The sequence below is a fragment of the Ambystoma mexicanum genome, chromosome 2q (assembly GCF_040938575.1).
Source record: "Ambystoma mexicanum isolate Mex_15411 chromosome 2q, UKY_AmexF1_1, whole genome shotgun sequence".
Lineage (NCBI taxonomy): Eukaryota > Metazoa > Chordata > Amphibia > Caudata > Ambystomatidae > Ambystoma > Ambystoma mexicanum.
The window spans coordinates 1,113,486,698-1,113,510,181 of NC_090924.1; the positions used below are offsets into that span (position 1 = coordinate 1,113,486,698).

A 23,484-nucleotide genomic window follows, 5' to 3' on the forward strand; every position below is an offset into this window, starting at 1 on the left:
CAGAGTCCGCAAATTAGGACACATGCTCAGCGTGGGTGCAGTCACATGATGACGTCCGGAACACGTCCGCAAAGGGAACGGGTGTCCGCAGGACACCAAATGCACAGGAACGGTCATGCACATGCGCGCGGGTGTTCTACGGACAGTGTTCGGGTCCTGAAGCTAATTAAAAGTGTGACACAAGTAAGATGGACAGTTACGGACAGGGGCGATATTCGCAGGAGTTACGGGTGTGGTGCGCATGTGCGTAGATATTCTGCAGACTGTATGGCCAGGTATAGTATCCTCAGGACACCTCCATTTTGATTGACTACGGACATCCCGGACACCGCACGTGTACTTAGGACAGTTTCAACTTGGCTGCGGACGGTACGGAGAGGTATAGTGTCCTTCGGATTCGTCCATTTTGTTCACTGACGGATATCTCGGACAGCAGGTATGTTGTACGAACAGTTCCATCTTGTTTGCAAATGATACAGACAGGTGTAGTGTCCTAAGGACATCCACATTGTGTTAATTACGGACAGGCCGGACAGGCAATTTGTCCGCGGACATTTTAACTGCTTTAAAAAAAAAAAAATAAGACACAAAGAATTTCCTTAAAAAAACATAACTTTTTTTATTATATACATATACACAATTTATGAAAGAGAGGGGGAAGCAGAAACTGATACAAATACAGGGGAATTAGGGGTTTGGAGAGGATGGATGGGAGGGGATGAAGGGATGGAAGTCTCATCAAAACGTTTATCTTAGTGTTGGGTTTTGGGGGTAGTTCACTGGGACATGAAGAGGGGGCACTGGTACAGGTTGGACAATGGTATTTAATTTTTTCTTTTATGTGGTCCTCGACTAACTGTTTCAAACCATTGAAATGTTCCTTGAGCATGTCTATTTTCTGTTCCATGCGTTGCAGAGTCTTTTCCAATGTGTCTTTTGGTGTAATATTTTCAATGTTTGTATGGTCTGTTAAAAATAAATATATATATGTTAAGTACACATAAAGTAATGATTATTAATTTGCTTATATAGAGCAGTGTCTACCATTATTATCACTGTCTTCAGACATTTCGTCACGTGGAAAATGTTCTTCAAGCCACTCCAAAGTACTGCACATTTCTGTGTGAAAAACAAAAATATATAAATTATACTGTACCTCATACAAAAAGTTTAGAAATATATAAAAAAAATGAAGTTTACTTACTAGTTTCTGGTAAGTTGTATTCGTAGTGTTGTGTAGGTCTACTGTTGCTTCTAGCTCTGCAGTTTCTGTGAGGCAAATATGTTGAAGGCATATCTTTTTTGTTATGGTATAATCCATTTTATTACAAATGGTATTTAAATGGATCGTTGATGTGTTAGATATGTAGGTTCCACTGCTTATTTATTATTACATATAATGTGTTTATGTGCTGCTTTTTGAACTTGTGCAGTGTTTATATGGTATGATAGAACAATATCAGATAACCGCTGAGTGTTTGGGTAGTGTTGATGTCGTCCGCGACAGTCCGCGGACTTCCAAATCATTAGCGGGGTATTCGGTATGTTCTGTGTTACATGTATTTAAAGTAAGGGAATCCTAGTAAACATCTATCAAATTTACACTATGAAAATGTATATTCAATAAAAAAAACTTTGTTAAAGGGACGTTATGGTTAAGTTATGCTACTAAAAACCTATGAAATTCAGTAAAAAACGTTGCTAAAGGGACGTTATGGTTAAGTTGCGCTACTAGAAACCTATGAAATTCAGTAAAAAAAACTTTGTTAAAGGGACCTTATGGTTCTAAGTAAAACCGAAAACCCCCTGAAATTCGCCAGTTATGGTAAACTAAGGAACCATAACTCGCGCCACCACTGTGCACTGCTAAGACTAACACCCAGGACATGAAAGATGACATCACAAATGTCATTGATGACATCACATGTCTGGCTCCCCCTTTTTTCCTTTACTGACATATCTAGGCAGTTTCTGGTAAGACTGCAGTTATGTCTTAACTGTCCCTATTGGGTAATTTGCAGCCTCTGGATCAAGGCCACACCTCCAAATATATAAATGGCTCTTAATAGGTTCAGGAATCAGTATGAAATAGCACCCCTATTCATAACAGCACTAGAGCACTCAAGTTGATGTCTTTTTGTTTTCTCATGACTACGTCCTTCTTGTTCTTTTGGCTCTCTAGATCTTATGTTGGCTATTTAAATTCAGGTACCTTGAAATTGGGCATCCTATCCACTCCGAACCTGCTTGCAGATACTTGATGGTGGTATATGTCCAATGCTGCCAAAGTCTTTTGCTGCACTTTCTCTTTAGGACTTAGCTACCGCTCATGGTTCTTGTCCTCCCTCCTGCTTAGGGATTCTACTTGTTGCGAACATTCCTCAAATTCTCTCCTCAGGTTTGTCTATGACTTATTTTGATTTGGTGACTTCACCTGTCTTCCTCCTTGTCCTACTGTGATTGTGCAGCCTCTCAGATACTGGTAATTGGAAGAGGATTCCCACCAGCCAAAGACCTACACAGATAACCCTCTACCTTGGGACTAGGGGTACAATATTTAATGGCCTCTGACTGAAATAGGAAAGAGGTTCTTTAGAAATGGTTCGGTAAGGTGTACAGTGGGGGAGACAGTGGGACAGGCACATAAGTCTCCCGACTCACTTCAATCGCTCAGGAGAAGAAAGATGGGGCAGAAACCCTAGAAAGACTGTGGAGAGAGCTGCTGTGTACTGTGGTAGTTTTGGGCAATTTGTCAGCAATTGTGGGATTCACCACGTGATCATTCCCTTGGATCCTTTTGTTTAGTGTTCTAGTGGTTGAAAAGAAGCATGGGCCAAAGGGTATTTTAGAAACTGCTTTAGTGAAAGGGACTCCAGGTATAGATGGAGATACTAAATAAAGACACCATTTTCTTTAGCATGCCTTCATGCATGCCTTAAAAATGGATCGTTTTCTGCATACTTGAAACATGAAGCAATTTTTGGTTCCCAGAGCCTACTGTTTGGTGGTATTACAGTTAGCCCACAGTTATCTGTAGACTACATGGATTCCTCTACCGCAGTGTATGAGTAGATATGGAAGAAATTCAGAGGGATTTGAAGAGGTGCCTCAAGATACCAAAAGCACAACAATTTATTCCATTAACAACCTTTCAGAAAATTCCACACTTAGGCCTCCAACAGGGAATGCCGTTATATAACAGTATTGGGATACAATACTGCAAGTTGCCCAGGATGTTTGCTTCAAGAGGCATCACATCGTCTCAAGTAGGTTTATTAAATCAAATAAAAGAAGAGAGCCCGAATTGCTTTCATTCCCGGTTCCAGTCTGTTGTCTGTGTTTACTGTTTTGGTGGGAGGAACCACTCAAAACCCCTTGCCGGCCGCAGAGCAGCCACAGAGTAGACTGCTGAGTAGACTGCAGTCTCAGGTAGTCCCTAATTGCTTCAATTCCTGGTTCCAGTCTGTTGCCTGTGTTCACTGTTTTGGTTGGAGGACCCACTCAAAACCCCTTGCCGGCCGTGGAGTAGACTGCTGAGAAGACTGCAGTCTCAGGCAGTCTATGGCAGCGGAGGTGCGGTGCATGGCAGAGGAAGAGGGATGTTTCCTGCGAAGTACGAGACTGCATCACCAGGAGATGAGCTCGAGGGAGATAGACCTTGCGATGAATGGCAGCCAGTGGTCAGAAGACGCCTTTGCAGCAGGTAGGACAGGCCACATAAACTCTTGTCCAGCCCATTCTTCATCCAACCTTGCTCAGCCATACGGCGAAAGGACGGCGAGGCAGTGGGGCCAAAGCCGTGTAGCAACACATACGTGCGAAACCCAGTTTGGACCAAAGGAAAGCACCCCTAGATGACCCCCACCCGAGTTGCCACCCACAGGGGAGAGAGCAGCGAACTTTGTGATAAAGGCCCTGCCCGTCCCCGGAACTTATTTACAGTGTAACACTAATAACGTTAATAACGAAATGCTTGAGCGGCCGAGAGAGGGAACATTCAACCAGAAGCCTCCATCTTTCCTTCTCCCGGGACATCAAACTAAAATGAGTACGAGCTTAGCGGAAAACAATACAGGGACGAATAGCATTAACTTTATGACCAAAGAAAAGGCTGATACGTCTCTCGAGATGCTCACACCCAGAATAAACATTTTGGGTGGCATTATCTCTCAGCTCAAAACATGAATAGATATCCACCCATTAGTTGAAAGAGACGACTTGGTAAGCCCGCATAACAATCAAAAGGACTCCTTGTTTCATCCATTGAAGGATGACTCCAGTATCGCAATAGATGAAGAGACGACAGGCGGGGATGATGTAAACATAGTACAGCAATAGTGAAATCTATTCTTGAGGCCATCATTTCTGAATTACCGCTGACCTTAAAACCTGTGTCAGAGGATGTGTTTAAAAATTGCACGTAATAACAACCATCATGGAAAGTCTAAATGCGCCACCAAGGCGAGGACTAAACAAACAAAGCCTCAGGATTGTACAACATCTAATGTAAACCCTCGTCCCACAGTAAATAAACTGAGAAAACTGCGAGAAACACCGCAAGATCAAGGCAAATATATAAAAAATTAGAACAAACAACGCTGCGTCCATTACCTCTACCCTCTAACGTATTGACAGATTGCTTCAAGAACAAAAGCTGCACCTCGAGTGTGGCTGCAGTCGAATTGTCGGACGCTGACATTTTTGAAGGGGTAGAAAACCTACTGGATCAGCCCACAGTACAAAAGTCCTCTGGAAGGAAACCTACGCTGATTGAAAAAGCGACAAGTCAGATTGACAAGATTCCAACACCAGTAAGGTGGCACTTTGGCAAATCAGCGTTGATTAGTTGGAACACAGCCCCTGTGTTATTCGGGTCCGCAATTCGCAATTGGAAAACAAGGAACCCCTCAATCCTACACCGAAGAGAGATAAGGAAATGCCTACGGCTCCCATAATCATCCTAGACCACTCTGAAAGCTCGAGTCAGGCGGACCTCCAGATTGAAGAACCACTGCAGGAGTCTGAGGTGGTAGGACGATTGCCACATCTGAACCGCCCTAAGACAACAATTGAGACGAGTGAAAGCAATGAGGAACATTGGGTGGACACTATTAAACGAATACTGGACAAAAGACCAGCTTTGTCCCAGAACATGACTAATAAAGAGTCAACTCCGAAGCATGGAACACTTACCACTACTCCACCTCACAATAGACGCCTGAGTGAAATATCTCAATCAATGCCAAAGGAATCCCCTAGCAAAAAAACAGATCTGTTAACATTCATGTCGACCCTCACATTAGCACTGGCTCCATTCAGTAACCTTTACGAAGCCCTTAACAAAACTCTGAAAGATCATACCAGTATGATGGCTTTAATGCACACTAAGCTTTCATACTTGGAAGGCTATGTAATGGCAAAGGCAAAGGAAACACCTTCCAAGAAGGATCAAGCCACAGATACTCCATCATGGAGCATCAATGTTCAGGATCCCAATCAAAGTACTTGTGACCTTGAGAAAAAATTGAAACACTCAATTAGTACACAAACAATCGAGAGCGTACCTATAAAGGTCATTACTACAAGTAAGATGGGAGAAGCAACAGCCGATTTGACATCAGAAATCTCGACAGAGAACCACCAAATTGCTAATGCTAGGCCTGTGCCTAGACAAACGACTGAAGAAATAACTACCCCCAAACTAAACAGCGCTACGCACAAGGGTACCATAATAGGAGGAAAAGGCAATGGATGCATAGCTCTGTCCTCACAGGCTTACATCCTGAAAGAACCCCCTTCAATTCAAAACGCAGACAAATTGGATAGACCTGAGAGAGGAGAACCAAAACTGGCGCCGTTTGGAATCTTCTCACAGAAAATGACCCGAGTGCGGAAGACGAGTCCAGAAAAGTTGCAAACAAGGACCCTCGACTCAAACAACTTGGTGACCCAGTCGATCAAGCAACAAAGGAAAGGAGGGTAGGTTTCCTTAAAACCCACACAAAGACTGTGAGCAACCCTACCCATATAAAATACAAGCCTCAAACACTAAAACCAACAGGAAAAGAAAAAGTGCCATGTCCAATTAATGTCGAGGAAGATTTGGAACTATCTATCGATTTGATGAATATGAGCCTTCAAATGGTAGAAGACTCAGAATCTGAACTCTCTAACCTGGGGGGCCAGAAAAGGAAAGCGGACAGCTATCGGGACAACGACTTACCATATGAGCAAATGAAGAAAATATTGATATTGGAACCGCCCTCTCCTACTCTTTTAACGATGGAAGACAAACGGAAAAGGACACTTAACAGCAAATGGAGGTCGAACCACGAGAGCCATCCCAGTGACGGTGAAAAAAAGATCTTTCATGAAAAACAATGACCAGAAGGTCGCATTTAAAGACTATTAAAGCTGGGCAACCATCTAATTATAAACGAGACAAATCTCCATTCCAATAAAAAACAGCTAGAAAAAGATCTGAGGACCGTAGTGTAAAAGAGAGACTCAGACCTAGAGACCGACAGACACCAGTTCAGAGAATCCAAAACCTTGATACTAAATCGAACAGATGGTCTCCTTCGAGCAAAAGAAAGAAGATCCTTCCTAGTCGAACTTTCAAATTGGAACGCATCTTGGACTTGGGAGACAGTTTGATTTTAAACAGGAGGACAATAATTAAACTATTTAACCATATCCCGAGCCTGAGGCATCTCTGTTTCGGAAGATCGTAGAACCCACCCAAAATGGGCGTAACGACTGCTCTTATCTCCACATTGAATCATTAGACAGTAAAATATATGCTAAGGGACGCAACAGAGAACCTATTAATCTTAGGGTACGTTCTATGCAAAATTCACGATCATGGGGTCGTGGCCTGCAGTGCCATCGATGTGGTCGCTCCGCTGAAGCTGCCCATGGATTGCCCGCTACTGCAGCAAAATTCATGCGGTTTCCCTAACTAAAACAGATCATTGACACCAGCTATGAGGATCGGAACCGGTGGGGCTTAAACGTGGTAAAAATGAAGAGCTAGTGCAGAAACACTGCACCCGAAATCGCCGTCCAAAACCCAGCAACCTGCGCCACCCAAGAAAAACAAGATGGTGGGCACGTATCTGAGTCCATACGCAGCTGGGAAATGGAGGCGAACCGCACAATGACATGCAAGCTGGTGGGGATGAGGGCCCAGATACGAGGTCCAAACTGAATCCAGACAGAGGAGACGGCCAGGAAAGCCAGCCCAGCACCCGAGCGTGACACACAGTGGTGGAGGCCGCGGCGGGACTGCGGCTGTGAGCTGGGCCCACCTGGTGCTGGGTAACAGCGTGCGGAGCCCGGCGATGGAGGAGGGGAAATAGCAAAGCCAGCCGGATCGTGGCCCTGGGGGGGACCCCATCGCAGCATGAGCTCCAGCTGAGATGAGCTCCCGCTTCTGGAGAGGCCCAATCGGGGACTGCAGCTGCGGAAAACTACTCACCTATGCTCATAGGACCCCTGGCTGCACAACTCATCTGCTTAAATTACTGAACAACCCCTACAGAAGCCCCCTCCGAGATCTGCCTCCCGTATACTTCCTGGGGCGCCCCGACCCACACCCCCGCTCGGCGACACCGGTTTTCTCAGGGAAGCTGGTCCCCCATCTCCTGGCATGGACGGGCTTCGCCTTGGACCCGTGGAGCCCACTACTCTAGAAAATCACAGAGACTGCTGCCCACAAGATCATCACCACATTCTCAGAACCCCTCAAGGGAACCTCGATGCCTCCGGGTACGTCGGCCCCACTCGACCGCCATGTCTAAACAAGCGAAGATCAGCAAAAACCCAGATATAGCCACCATGTTCTCGCCAGCAAACAAGGGTAAGAAACAGGACCCTCCCAGTCTTACCCCACAGAAATCCCATGAAGGAAAAGAAGCTCTCACCACCAAAGGAGACTTAGGGCTTTTATGGCAGACATCAAGACTGAATTCCGATCATGCCTGTCAGAATTCACCACCAAAGTTGAACAGACTGACCAACGGGTGACAGAGGTGGAGCAGAGAATGGGAGAGATTGAGGACTACTCGCAAGAACACACAATCACACTGGAGGAAGTCTAGCGATCGATCAGAGCCCTACAAGACAAGTGCGAGATCCTAGAGTTAAAGCAAGAGGACCTTGATAATAGGGCCTGCCGTAACAACCTCCGGAACAGAGGGATCCCATCCTCCATACCCGATAAAAACCTGGCGAAATACGTTGGGGACTTCTTTCAGTCTTTGCTCCCACAGCTGGATAAATCCCAGCTTTTGTTGGACTGCACCCATAGACTACGCCCACGCCAGGGAATAGACTCGGATCTCCCCCCAGATGTAATTACGAGGGTCCAATTCTTCACTACTAAATAGGCCATCTCAGCTGTTAGCTGTACTGGGGACAAACTCTCTTTTCAAGGCTCATCACTCCAGATTTACCAAGACCTCTCAATGCTTACTCTCCAGAAGAGAAGGGCGCTCCGGCCCCTGGCACTCTTCCTCCGAGACCAAAAGGTACGATACAGATGGCTATTTCCAACGGCCCTGCAGTTCTCATACAAGGGTGCGGTGCGACGAATCAGCCACCTAGAAGACGCTAGCAAAATCATGCACCCAACCTCGCCCAAAGAATCCACCTCACCAGACTCAGAGGTAACCGAGCACCCGGAGCCAGCCCCTTCCCCGAAGCCTAGGCGACCGCAATGGTCAAAGGTGCAGCGGAGCAACAGGAAGAGATAATTGAGGACTGACACGCACCCAGTAGGCTCCCATCAAACATACTCACCGAACATCTGGCCCTGCCCTGTGGGGATCCATCACCTCTAGTGTAAGGAACTTGCACTGCTACCTATGGTGGCGGGCTATATCCACGGCTCATGCCCACTCCAAGGAACGTCCCAACCCTGAGTCCTCGGAAACACTCCCGAGTTATTTGTTGGCCCTGTTGGCCAAGGGTGCGTCCGCACACACAATGTCGGCCCACCCGCTAGTTAAAGTTACGGCCTCCCGTTGGGGGCTTGTGTTAAAATCCCAAGTGCAGGTTGACCCTCTCTTAGCTCTCACCAGGGATGGCGGTTGACCCACTCACCATAGAAACCCCCCCAAACCGGATGGCAGAGGAAGACCTGGCCCGGACAACCAAAATCTAAAACTCCTCTCCCTCAACATCAATGGGCTGAACTCTCCCACCAAACGGAAAACCATCCTGCAGAAACTCCAGGATGAGGAGGCCGCGGTGGCTATGCTCCAAGAGACTCACATGTTACGGGCGGATGTCGGGCAGCTATGCTCCTGGCTGTATCCACTCAAATTCTTTGCCTCAGGGGAAACAAAAAAGGGAGGCACCGCAATCCTCTTTAGGAAAGACCTACGTCCCCAAATTCTAGACACAAAATTATGCCCAGAAGGCCATTTCATAGCAGTCAAATGCCTCCTGCTTGGAGACCTCTACACCTTTGTCTCTGTGTATGCCCCCAACTCGGGCCAATCGAACTTCTACGACTCATTAAGCTCCTCTCTCTCACGCTTCACAGAAAGCCAGACAATAATAGGAGGGGACTTCAATGGAGTACCAGACCCGATAAGGGATAAATCACACCCCCCAACCCCAAACGACTTCGCTCAGGCACTGAGCCTCCTACACTTATTCAGATCCCTGGAGGTAGTAGACTCCTGGCGGGTCCTTCACCCCACTGAAATAGACTACTCCTTTTACTCATATGTCCACTGCACCTTCTCGAGGATTGACCTCCTCCTGGCGTCCCCACAAACTCTTGCTTTTGTTGAGGAGGTGTCCATCGGCTCAAGAATCCTATCTGACCATGCCCCAGTGATCCTGGAGATCCGGGCTCAAAACCCCAAATCTAATTCCCCACGCAAATGGTCGTTATATGACCCAATCCTCAATGACATGTCGACAAGAGATCGAATCGCAACCGCGATCAAGAACTTCCTTGAAGAAAATCCAGCCTCAGACACCTCCCCGGCAAATAACTGGGATGCCATGAAGGCAGTACTCAGAGGCGTCCTGATCGCACAGGGGGTGGCCTACGACCGGAACAGGCGGCAGACCCGGACGGCCTTGGAAGAAGAATTTAAAGCGGCGGAGGAAACCCATAAGAAAAAGGTTGGTCCCCCAAAACGCAGCATACCTTATGCATGGCCAGGAAAAAACTAGAAGCCCACTATGCGGAACAGACCGCGCACCTAATGTCCAAGGCCAAACAATCTTATTACGCAAAGAACAACAAGGCAAACAAAATCCTGGTAGCCAAACTGGCCAAAATAAAATGAACTAACACTATCTCTGGCCTGCGTGACTCTCAGGGAGTCGTCCAATACTCAGAATCTAAAAAACAGCAACTGGCGGTAGCCCACTTGACCCAGGTCATGACAGCTACTCCACGAGACCAGCTTAAACAAGAGGAATACCTGCAAAGTGCGGCGTTGCCCCAACTTTCCAACTCAGCAAGGGAATCCCTGGAGGCACCAATCACAGAGGAAGAGGTCGAAGAAGCCATCAAGTCTCTCAAAACTCGAGCCCCAGGCCCGGACGGATTCTCGATGAGGTACTACAAACTATTCAGACCCCAGCTGATTCCCCCCTTGATAACACTTGTCAAATCCTTCAGGGAAACAGGGTCGGTGACCCCCTCGATGCAGGAATCAACCACCATTCTCCTGCCCAAGCCAGGGAAAGAACCAAGAGACCTGGCCTCCTACAGATTGATAGCACTACTAAACATAGATGCGAACCTGTATTTCAAAAGTCTTGCAAATCGCCTGGGCCACATCCTGCCGGGGATAATCCAGCCGGATCAGACAGGCTTCATCCTAAACCGGTCAGCAGGGGACAATATCCGGAGGACCTTAAACCTGGTGGACCTTGCCGCCCGAAACTCCCAAAAACTAGTACTGATGGCCTTGGATGCTACCAAGGCATTTGACACGGTGGACTGGTCGTTCATGAAACGCACTTTGGGGGCCTTTGGCTTCGGAACAACATTCCAGATGATGGTTCTGGCCAATTACAAAGAACTAAAAACATTTCTGCGGACCAACGGATCCATCTCGGCCCCAATCCCATTGTCCTGTGGAACTAGACAGGGCTGCCCATTATCACCCCTGCTTTTTGCACTCACCATGGAGCCCTTCGCCCAGAAAATAAGACAAAACACCCAGATTAAAGGCCCGCAGGTCGGCCCATCGCAACACAAAATCGCTTTATACGCCGATGACGTCCTGCTTATGATCTCGGAAGCCCGCTACTCTTTGAAGCACACCTTAGCAGAGATAATCAGCTACATTGAGGTGTCCGGCTTTTCAGTCAACTTCGCTAAATCAACGGCTTTGGGCATTGGCCTCACCCCAGAGGAACGGGAAATGCTGATCAAGATGAGCCCAATCAAGTGGGAATAAAGGGCCATCCACTATCTAGCGGTCTACATCCCGGCGGATCCAAAAGAGACATACCAGACTAACTTTCCCCGGCTGTTTAAAGAACTAGAAGGAGACCTGAAACGCTGGACGACCCAGGAGATCTCAATAATGGGACGTATAACAGCTTGCAAAATGAACTTGCTTCCGAGGTTTCTTTACGCTTGCTCCTCCCTCCCAGTGGCAATTCCCGCACCAACCCTCCGAGATCTACAGAGGAAAATGTTGAAGTTCATCTGGAGAGGTAAGAAGGCTAGAATCCCTTACAAGACACTATTGGGTAGCTCCAAAATGGGAGAGCTAGGAGTCCCAGACTTACAGGCCTACAGAGTGGCAGCCCAACTGGCACATGTCCACGCATGGCAAACAATCACACACCGCTCCAGATGCGTAGGACTGGAACAATCACAGCTGCCCCTACCCCTACGATTTCTGCCACACATCCTGCCCCCCCTCAGAATACACTGGGAAGGCCTCCTTATGGCAACCAAACACACCCTGAACACCTGGGACTGGGCACTGAAACGGAAGGGTGTCCCGAGGGGCCTGAACCCACAATCACCGATTTTCCATAACCCAGCTTTCTCGCTCGGGTCAAACCCCGCAACTTCCAACGCTGGATAAACGGTGGCCTTGAAACCCTAAAGCAGCTATACGAGGGAAATTCACCCTGCACGTTTGAACAATGCAAGGAAAGGCTCCATCTTCTGGAAAAAGACAGATTTACCTATATACAACTGCGTCACTGGTGCTCGCATCCCCAAACCCTACAAGCAGCAACGCGCGTTCTCACACCTCTTGAACTAACGCTCAAGGACCCCCCGATTTGAGGCAGGATATCCACCTTATACAGGCGCTTTTTGGGCGATTTCCTGGCAGAGAGAACCCGCTGCATGGCCCAGTGGGAGGCCGATTTGGGGCACCCAATAGAGGACCAAACATGGGTGGACATCTGGACCCGAGCACACTCCTCATCCACTTGTGTCACCAACAAGGAATGTGCATATAAAATGATGCTAAGGTTGTACTACCCCCCTCTCAGGCTTCATCACATGAACCCCAGGGTGGACCACCCTTGCTGGAGAGGATGCAGTCACCCAGGCTCTTTCTTCCACATGTGGTGGACATGCCCGAAAATCAAGCAATTCTGGAAACTATGCCTGGGAACTATTGCACAAATCAACGGGGTAGCAGTCCCGCTGGAACCGGTGCCAGTCCTGTTGGGTGTCACAGTCCCTGCGATTTACCCACGTTCCGGGAATAGGGCAAAACTGTTGACCCAATGCCTTCTAGCTGGGAAATCGGTGCTGGCCCGCTGTTGGATGTCCCTGGACGGCCCTTGTGTGGCTCAATGGTGGACAACACTTTGGGACATATTGATAGTGGAAAAGGTATCAGCAGCAAAGGCCAGGACTCTCCACCGATTCCAGAACATTTGGGGCCCGGTACTAGAATATGATCAACGTTTTCCCACTCTAACCTACAAACCCATCAATGCCCGATGGACCCTGAGAGACCAGGAGGACCCCGGAGGGAACACATAGACAGTGGAGCCACAGAACGGACAGCCCAGAGTGTGGAGGCCTCTGAAGGGGAAGGGAGGGAGGGGGTGAGAGGTCTGGAGGTAGATATTTGGGGGTCAACACGTCTCTGCTACTGTTTTTGATTTATGCTTGTCAACCTGCCTTGATTTAAAAGAAACATATTTAAAAAAAAAGAAATTCACAATCATAGAGGTGCTCAAGAACACCCATTAGAACGTGAATGGAATCAAACCTCAAGGAATGCCTTGCTGAGATCAAGATCAGAGGAGAAGAAAACAACTACAAAACAAGGTGCGAAGGATCAACCTGTCTCTAAAACATCTATGAAGATCACCATACTGGGCAAAAACATTATACAAGGAGAACCCAATCCTCAAGAGTGTAAAAAAGGAGTTTATCGAGAGACCGGAAGGAAAGGGCACCCGTTGCAGAAGAAACAAAACATCAAACTCCCTTATTTTTAGTGACAGGGAGGAAATTACAGAATCCAAGGACCCAGACAGACTTCCGAAAGGCCCAATTTCCACACTCAAAATAACTTTTGACCAGGACCTACCGGATGATAAATGCGTAAGGACAAATAAGAATGACGTAAGAGCTAACAGAGAAGAGGATCAAAGAAAGTGGTTCTGGATTTCCTCAGCCCTGGCATCTAACGCTTGTTTTCCAAGCCTTTGACCAGGTTAACCGGGAAACACTATGGAGGAAATTGGATAACTGGAAATGTCCTGGTTCAGTTTTAGAACCAATAAAGGCTCTGTGTACAGGAACAACAATGCAATTTAGATTGAGCAGAGTTGGACTTCTATCAAAGTCAATCATCATGGCCAGGAGAGTAAAACAAGGAGGTCATTTGGCCCCAGCTCTGTATAACTCCTACATTGCTGACTTTTAAGATCCATGAGCAAATGATAAGAGCTTTTCCGCTGGCTTTGGGAGACGTGAAAGTATCAAGATATTTATACGCCGATTATATCATCATAATGGAACAAACAGCAGTGGGCCTCCAGAGGACATTGAATAACCTAGCATCTTTTATTACGGAAAACAACTTAGAACTTAATAAAGTAAAAACAAAGATTATGGGCCTCATTACACGGAAGGCAGTATTGATTTAATGTTACCGGTAACAGAATACCGGTAACCTTAAATCCCCATGCGGATTGCGACCCGGCTCACCGCCATTAGCGGCACCGTTAAGTACGGTGCCACTAATAGCGGGCAGGCCGCGTGCGCGCGACCCTCCATCCCATAAATTACGCCATGCCGCTATTAGCACAGCATCACAAGGCTGGTGGACATGCCAATAGCGGCATGGTAAAGCCCCCAAACCTCTTACCGCCATGGTGCTAATACCGGAATCGCGAACCACCCATTAAGTGAACTGAGCAGTGTTCCCACCTGCCACAGGTGGACACAATCAGCACAGGTGGAGGCAATGGAGACTTTGGCAGCTCAAAAGGAGCACACAACGCCCCTTCCCACACCCCTTCCCACACCAAGAGGTTTCCAATACTGGCAGCATTACATGGCCTGGAGGACCTGATTTCAGCACAGCTGCTACAACAACAGGCAGCACAAAGGAGACGGAGGAGGAGCAGGAGGAGGAGGGCAAGACAGGCACAGCAAGCACCACCACGGCACTTTATCATACCACAGAGGCACCCACCAATCCCCAGGATCAGAGCCAGTCCATTTAACCTAACCCCTGAGCAGATACACATCCTGTACCGTCTGGACCGGGATACCATCACCAGCATCGTGGCCATGATACACAACGACATTGTGAGCCTCATAGACATCAAAACTGCCATCCCCCCGCTACTGAAGGTGGTGAGTGTGCTCCACTTCCTGGCCACAGGCACCTACCAGCATACAGTGGGACAGATGCATGGCATCTCACAACCAGTATTCTTCCGCACGCTGAACCAGGTACTCAATGCCCTCCTGAAGCATGCACCTGAACACATAACCATGCCACGGACTGCACAGGAGATTGCAAAAACAAAAGTTGGATTCTATTCACTGGCAGGCATACCAAGTTGCATCTGGGCCATCGACTGTACCCATGTGGAATTGGTGGTCCCACATCACAATGAAGTAGTCTACCGAAACAGGAAGCAATTCCACTCCATCAATGTCCAAATGGTATGTGACGCCAACAAGATAATCACACATTGCTGTGCCCGATTTCCCGGATCAACCCATGATTCCATGGTCCTGCGGAACTCAACTATCCCACGCTACATGGAGCGACAAACCGCATAACGTTCGTGGCTACTTGGTGAGTAGCAGGGCAAGCACATGGCAGTGTGATTGGGGGGAGAGATACATACTCCAACTGGGTGTGTTTTGGGGGGGAGAGATACATACTCAAAATGGGTGTAGCTTGTCGTCCGCCGGACAAATGCACATACAGATGTACGCCAATGTCCATCTGGGAAGGCCGCAACGTACTTGAGATGAACTGACATGCAGGTATACGCTACACAACATAGATAACAATCCAGTCCTAGAAACATTAAACATCCATCCACATACACATTGCACAACATTCCACGCCACAAAATATTACATTTTACACATGCCATCAAGAGAGCCATCCTGAATTAGTCCACCCAACATCAAATATGCAATGTGCCCCATAATGCATGCAAATGGATCACCCCTAGCCATAGCATTTCACCACGCACCTATACTACCACTGAAGTGATGCCTCTCTGCATGGCAACATCAATGTTGGTATGGCAGTACACCAGCAGTGCAGAACTACATCTGCCTGGCCCCAGGGACACCAGAGACCTCGCCTCACCCAGGACATGTCAATTACTGCTGGAGGCATGGATGGGGCATGTCCACTTGCAGGGTGTAGCTCCCCCTTGCACATTGCTGTCACACAGACCATCTGCATGTATGCTGTCAATTGTGTACGTGAATCACAATGCAATGCCAATTTGTGTCATTTGAACAGGCCGCTCTTGAGGTGAACAGTGACAGGACCCCGTTCCCTCCCCCATACAGGTGATGCAGGCTATCCCCTGAAGAGCTGGCTCCTCACACCTGTACGGAACCCACAGAACAGGCACGAGGAGGAATACAACCGTGCACATACCCGGACCCGCATCGTGATCGAGCAGACCTTTGGCCTTTTGAAGTCACGTTTTAGGTGCATTAGCAGGTCTGGTGGCGCTCTCCTGTATGGACATGAGAAGGTGTCCAAGATCACCATGGCATGTGTTATGTTGCACAATATGTGTATCAGACGGAATGTGCCACTGCCCCCTGACGTTGAAATAGAAGCACCTGATGAGGATGATGATGGTGATGAGGACGGAGGTGAAGGGGATGCAGGTCTTGCAAGAGGGGATGGGCGGAAGGGACGTGCTCTGAAACAGCATCTGATCAACCAAATATTCTGAGGAATATGTTTTTGTACTGTCACATGGATATTGTTAGTAATGCACTGGTGTATGTTTGTGAGCATGCAATGGACCCTGTTGCCAATAAAGTACACAGACACAATGAGGATGTCCAGGCCTGTGTTTTGAACATAAACCAGTGTATTGAGTAATGAAAAGGTGAAAAAGTGCAAGTCCCCGAAGATCCCAACACCCTTCCCCCCACCCCCACAACACACCCATAACACCTTTCCCTCCACCCCCACGACACACCCATAACACCCATCCCCCCACCCCCCACAACACACCCATAACACCCTTCCCCCCACCCCCCACAACAGTTCCTCATGTGTCTGCCATGTATGCATTTGGCCATGCACGCAGTTGAATTTCCATCCACCCCCTATTTGTCATTGTCTGTGGCAGCATTTTGAGAATGGGCAGACGAGCGCCTGGTGGTGCGTGTTGAGCGCCGGAGGGGGCTTGTCTGTCTTGATCCTGAAGATGATGATGGGGCAGACTGTCCTTGTTTCAAGAAGTGGCGGTCCATGGCGTCAGCCATGCGAGATAGGACCTCCCTGAGCCTTGAAATCTCAGTACACAGCCTGTCAGTGTTTGCGTCCATCCTGTCAGTGGAGTGCCTCGCCGTCCCCGCAATGTTTTCCCTGAGATGGGCAACCTCCTCAACATGCTGCCCAACCAGCACAGTCAATTCTCGTTGACGCTCCAGGATGGTGGTCAGTTGGAGGGCAGTGCTGGGTGATTGTGCACTGGTTGCAGTGCCCTCAGAAGCATCCACTGCAGCTGGTGAAGCCACCATGGGGGACATAATGGCAGGATTGTTCTCTTCAACAGTCACATCAGACCCTGGGGTCTGGAATGGTGCATGCTCTGCGGTACAAGGGGGCTTTGGGTGTGCATCCCCATTGGGTCAACTATGGTGTCCTCAGGATCAGACAGGGGGGCAGTGGCAGCTGCCTCACCAGCGGAGCTTGCCGCAGCTGATGGTGGGCCCTCGGTGGCTGCTATTGGTGCCTGTGGGATCTCCTCCAGTGGTGTGGCTGCAGTTTGTGGTACAGCTACTGCTGCCCTGACAGTGGCACTACGTCGGTGTTTCATGGTCATCAGGTGTGACCTTCCCCCTTGACCCTGGAAGTTGTGGGGGTGTCCTCCGATTCCTGGGCCCTTGGCCTCTTACTAGTCGCTGGTGCCAGGGATGCATTAGCGGCATCCTCGCCATCTGTGTGTGAGCCTGTCAGGGACAAGAAGGGGGATGGCATTGGTTGATTTTCAATATACTTAGTGAAGTTAACATCAATGATGCAGTTGTGGCCATTGGGACTTAGTAGTTGTGGATGCAGGTGATGTGCCAGTTCAGTGCCTCATCCATGCATGGTTGTGTTTGGAACTTGTGACTGGTGATGTGCGCATGTGTGTGTGTTTGGGTCTGACACTGACATGGGGAAGGATGGATGCATGTGTGGATGTGTGTCCATGCATGAGAGGAGTCTGTGCTGACATATGGGTCAAACAGTACATTCACATTGCATTCTATCATGTGTACACTCACCTGCATCCGAAGTGGTGCCCACGCCGAACTCCATGCTGCCTACTCCCTCAATGGATTCAACTGCAATGAGGTTCCCACAGGTCTCCTCCCATTCTTTGAGTCGGCTTGGTGAACCAGCTCCTCCTTCACTGGCAATCCGGTGGTTCTCCGCAAGGATGCCCCTCACCCGCAGCCTGAGGTCGTCCCACCTTTTCCGGCACTCACGCACTGTACGGGTGCTGGTGCCAACTGCACTGACTTTTACTGCCACTTGTTCCCAGATGTCTTTCTTCTTCAGTATTGTGGGCCGCCGCATGTCATTAGCAAAAACGACATCAGCATTCTCAGCCAGGGTCTGTGTAAGCATATTCAATTCCTCAGGAGTGAATTTCTCCTTGCGCTGCCTGTCAGTGCTTTCTTTGAAGGCCTTGGGCATGATGCAGGTGTACAGGATGATTTCCAACTCTGAACAACTCGTAACAGGTCCAGGGGGCAGAGGATGGCAATGGATTGTGTTTTTGAAGATGGCCGTCTTGCTATTTCCCGTTCCTGTGCGATGACGCTATTTCCGGTTCCGCAAAATAACGGTCACCGCTAACAGCGGTGACCGATATTTCCATGCAGCAGGAGGGAGGAGGTGCAATCAGCACATTGGTCGAGGGCGGTAGGTGACTTTATTGGGTCTTTAACGCCATGGCGGTAGGGGGTTTACCGGCATGGGGCTATGCTCGTGTCCTCGAACTCGTAATGGTACGCTATTGCCGCCCTCTTGTGAGGGCGTACACGTTAATAGCGCCATGCCGGTAAATTCTGTTTTTTACCGCGTACCGTGTAATGAGGCCCAATGTCTTTCAAAAAAACATCAAAGAAGACGGAACAACTGAAATGGTTCATAGACGGAGTCCGCCTGGAAAGGGTCAAGAGTTTCAAATACCTAGGAATAACATTGAGCAACAGCCCTAAGGAGTTACCAATGCAAACAATTCTGTATGAAAAGACCAAAGCACTGTTAGCACAGACCAAAGCGGTCGAAAGGAAATATGGCTACTTTTCTCTTATACTGGCCTTGAACCTTTATAAATGCAAGGTAGTTCCAGGCTTAATTTATGGAGTGGAAGCCATTCCCTATATACTTGAAGATCATTCGCCCAAATTGGAGGACCTTTTTTGGCGCAATGTCTTGGCCTTACCACAGTCCACTCCTGTAGCATTAATTCGGAGGGAACTGAGTTTAATGTCACTGAGTGTGACGGTTGCACGCAATACCATAATACTATACAGAAAAGTCATCCTTCCCTCATGCCCACTGATCTTCAAAATCATAAAGAAAGAAATGGACGGAGGCAATATCAAAATGCTGATAAAGTAGGCTTCGGATAACATACAGCTTCTGGAAAACATAGGAAGCTCAGGAGAAGAATTGATGTGCAACCCAACCAAAGTCAAAAAGAAATTGCTAGAACTTGACTGGATAAATACACTGGAAGCCATAGCTAAAAACAAGCTGACGGGAAGTTTGCCGGCAAACATTAAAAGAATAAACCAAACTGTGAGCTACCTGGCAAAATTCCCAGATAAAGGGTTACAACAAAGATTCCTACGGATATGCCTAAATTTGCTAAAAACAACTAAGATTTTGGCAACAAGGGGCAAAGCAACATAAAACAAGTGTCGGTTTTGTAAACAGATAGACTTAGTTGAAACAATAAGACACCTGCTACTAGTATGCCGTGGGACTCAAGAAGCACATTCGACTTACCTTGGCCATATTTTTACTGATTTCCAAACCTATGAAGAAGACGAGTGGTGGTTTTGCCTAATGAGTGGGGAAAAGACCTGCTGGCTGATTGCAGTTTCCAGATTTTTCAAGCTATAGACCTGGAACAACATTCTGAAGTCAAGGAGGAAATAAGGACCCCGTACTTGAATGCAGGCCTTCTTCGTGAAACTACAAAAACCACAAAAACGTAAGCTCTTTATTAGTTCGCATACATCTGATGCAGTCTGCCCTGTCCTTGGAGTGTCATCAAAGGACATGGACAGATTTTTCGGATAATTATTCTTGTAAACATTTTATTTCAGTTAAAACAAGTAAATAAAACATTTAAAAAATAAAATAAATAAATAAAAGAAGAGAAGGATGGCAGTAATTGGAGCTGCATACTATCTTCCTCCAGGTTCTTCACTGTTCTGCCTCATACCTGACGGTCTATGGAGCTTGTCTCCACATGACCATGTCAATAAAATAACAGCTGGAAAATGTGCCAAAACCCTAGGAAACCTCCCACATTCTATCACATCCCCCTTCCTTGATTAGGGAAAATCCCAAGGGGTTTGATGGGTTGCAGCAGACATGACTGTTCTTGTCATTCCTCATCCCATTGTGCTGCAGCATTATATTTGTGATCAACTAATTGTTTTCTAGGATAATTGTCCGACAGAAATGCTCACAAATCATGGCACAGATCTCAGGTCAGAGCTAATTAATAATGTCTGTGACACTATTCCAACTAAGCATTTGCATGTGTCAATCTAAAATGCACAAACTGCTGGCCAGCTAAGCAGCCACTTCCTGACAATGAAATATATATTTTGAAAAACAGTGCTGTCATGGGGGAAGGATTGGTATGAAGTTCTGCCATATGTTCTTTTTGCGTTACACATGGCAGGTCTCCACTGGCTTCACTCTCTTCAGGGGCAGGAAGGAAAGAGCCAGAAGACAGGCCTTCTCTGTCTATGCCACCAAGACTCTTGAACCACTTCCCTGTCAACATCGGACTCTCCCCATCACTTCTCCAGTTCCGGACGAAGCCTAAGACCCTCCTCTTCAATTAATGGCTCCTCCCTAACACCTAGGTCTGCACACCCACTCCCCACCCTACCTGAGACTGGGTGTTCTGCTCTCCACTGTTTCCTCCTGTGATTGCTTGTATATCACTTGCTACCAAACTGCCCGTCCTCCCATCCTTGTTAGGTCCCCCGCTCCATTGTTTCTCTGCTTCCCTCACCATGTTCTTCACCCTATTAATGTAGAGCGCTCTGTTGTTTCCCAAAACTACGTCTGTGCTCAATAAATACCCTAAAAATAACACAAATAATAATAATAATAATAATAATAGTAATAATGATAATAATAATAATAAGAATAATAATAAGAAGAATAATAATAACTTGTTCGAAATGGCAAATCAGACACCAAATGAATCTCTGGAAAGAGCCTCTGTGCCAAGAACTGCCCTGAGCCGCCTCCAAGGAGATCTGTAAAAGAGGGAAATGAGAAGGTGGTGTATTGGCGATGAGAGAGAGGAATAATGCCTAGAAATCTTAAAAGCTGTAGAAGTACCAGATTTTCCACATAAAATGTCAATCCAGCACCTGTTCATGGAGACCTATCAGTAACTGTGCCACTTGTGGTATTTGATGATTCGGGTCTGGTGGATCGAACCCTGACTTGGTACCAGTCCTTGATCACTCTACTCGTGTGGAGGCATCAAGGCCAACTTTCTGTATGTACCAGAGCATAACTGAGTCATTGGAATGTCCTGCTGAAGACCTAACCAAAATTTCGACATTAGAGAGCCTTCTATCATTATAACAAGAGGAGTGAGGAGAGTCGAGTATGAGAAGGAGGAGCTATGCTTACCAACTTTTAAATAATTCACTATTCTCTCTCTATAGGTCTCACTACTTCACTCTCATGGACGGACCATTCTCTACGCTCTTCTCACTTGAAGCTCTCTTCTCCTTTGCTAAAAGCACACCCTACATCACCTCCTGCCTTCAAGGTCATCCGACCCTTGAAAAGAATACCAGCGGCAGCCTTTGCCTCCACCTACTCTCCTACTCCTGCAGCTGGCTCCCACCCTGATACAGCCCTCAGCAACTTTCATCATTCCATATCCAACACTATTGATATTTTTGCCCCTGTCATGAGGGTCTGAAATCCTGCCAAAAAGTGCAACTCTTGGTAAGACTCCGATCTGGCTGCCCTTAAAAGCAAGTGCAGAGCAGCGGAACGGAAATGGGGATCTTCATGTACACCCTCTGACAAACTGGTTTGCTGCCTTCTTCAAAGGTAATATAGACTCTGCATCCTCTCCAAGAAAAGCGTCCACAATCAACCCCCCACCAGGCGGCATCTAACAACATGGCAGAACTCTTCAAAGTCTTCAAGGAGCTGGCCAACCCTACCACAGTCGCATCCTCTACTAGACCTACCCAGGCACTTTGCTCAGCCCTGGATGCACACTTCATGCACATTTGAAACATTGTTTATGTGTTCTTTTGTATATATGTCCATTTATGTGGGTTAATGTTTATTCCTGTGATTGCAAAATTGAAATGATCAACCAATAGTAGCAGTCCTCAATTTCTATCACATTGAGATCCAGCCTGTCTCGCTGGTTCATACCTATTTGTATTGTTTTTTTAAAATATCTCGGGGTGCTCTATCCCCAATTACATTACCTAGATGTCATTAAAATACATTTTGTAAAAGGAAATGCAGTAAGAAAGGACTGGTACATTTGTGTTATATTGTTGGAACTGTGTGACCTCTCACCCTGAAGTTTTGGTTTTGTCTATCCACCAAAACACAGGACATCCTGTCTTCTCTCTCTCTTCTGCTCCCCCCTGCACCAACATACAACATATCCTGGGCCTCCCTTGGCTGCCCACGCCCTTCCCCCTCTTCTCTCCTCCCTCTCTCCTGTCACACCTGATGAGGTGTCTAGACAAGTCCGGTCTATGACCCCAGGTGACAAACAGGTGGACCCCGGGCCCTCCAAAACCTGGCCGACCTTGTAACCTCTCTTTCACCATTGGAGTTTTCCCCTCTCCTCTCAATCCCTCTCTTGTGCACCTCTGCTCAAAAAAACCCTCTGCCAACCCGTCCATACCGGTAAACTATCACCCGATCTCCATCACCCCTTTCCTGGGAAAACTCCTGGAAAGGCTAGCTATCACTCAATTTACCCTCCACACTAAATCTGTTGGTTGTCTCCATGACCATCAGTCTGGCCGTAGAGCAACCACAGGCACAGAAACTGCTCTTCTAAACACCTGTGAAGACCTGCTCTCAAATCTTGCATCCAACTCTCCCTCTGTCCTCATTATTCTCGACCTCTCTTCTGCTTTCAATATGGTAAACCACAACATCCTGATCACCCGTCTCTGTGATACCCTGGGCATCATAGATCAGGCCCTGGCATGGCTCGCCCCCTTTCTCTCTGACCGGCCCTCCCACGGAGAATTTGGGCCCTTTCTATTCTATTCTATTCTATTCTATTCTATTATATTTGACTCTTGTAAAGCGCTACCTAGCCTGCAGGCCTCAGAGCGCTGACAAATAAAACATAGAACAAACACGACACTAGTCATAGCATTACAGATAAGTCAAGAACCCAGAGATCCAAGGTTCCAGTATGACTGTCAGGGCAGAACGATCTATGATCCTTTGCCGTCATATAAACTGGATTTCATGGCCTTTCTAAAATGAAGATATGTTGGCAGTTGCTGGATGGTATTTGGCAAGTCATTCC

General features: G+C 47.5%; 1 protein-coding gene across 1 annotated transcript; it reads right to left on the reverse strand.

The window, feature by feature from the left end:
• Positions 1 to 16,798: 16,798 nt before the first annotated feature.
• Positions 16,799 to 18,380, reverse strand: LOC138568835 (myb-related transcription factor, partner of profilin-like). The gene is made up of 2 exons (XM_069646607.1): positions 17,966 to 18,380; positions 16,799 to 17,286 (listed from the first exon to the last, which is right to left on the reverse strand). The coding sequence occupies exons 1-2, from the start codon at positions 18,378 to 18,380 to the stop codon at positions 16,799 to 16,801; spliced, it is 903 nt and encodes a 300-aa protein (XP_069502708.1).
• Between the last annotated feature and the right edge of the window lie 5,104 nt (positions 18,381 to 23,484).

Coding starts and splice junctions, on each gene's coding strand:
- LOC138568835 (XM_069646607.1), bottom strand. CDS start 18,380: ATGCCCAAGGCCTTCAAAGAAAGCACTGACAGGCAGCGCAAGGAGAAA. Junction 17,287..17,965: donor GGGCACCACTTCGGATGCAG/GTGAGTGTACAC, acceptor CTTGTACCGCAG/AGCATGCACCATTCCAGACC.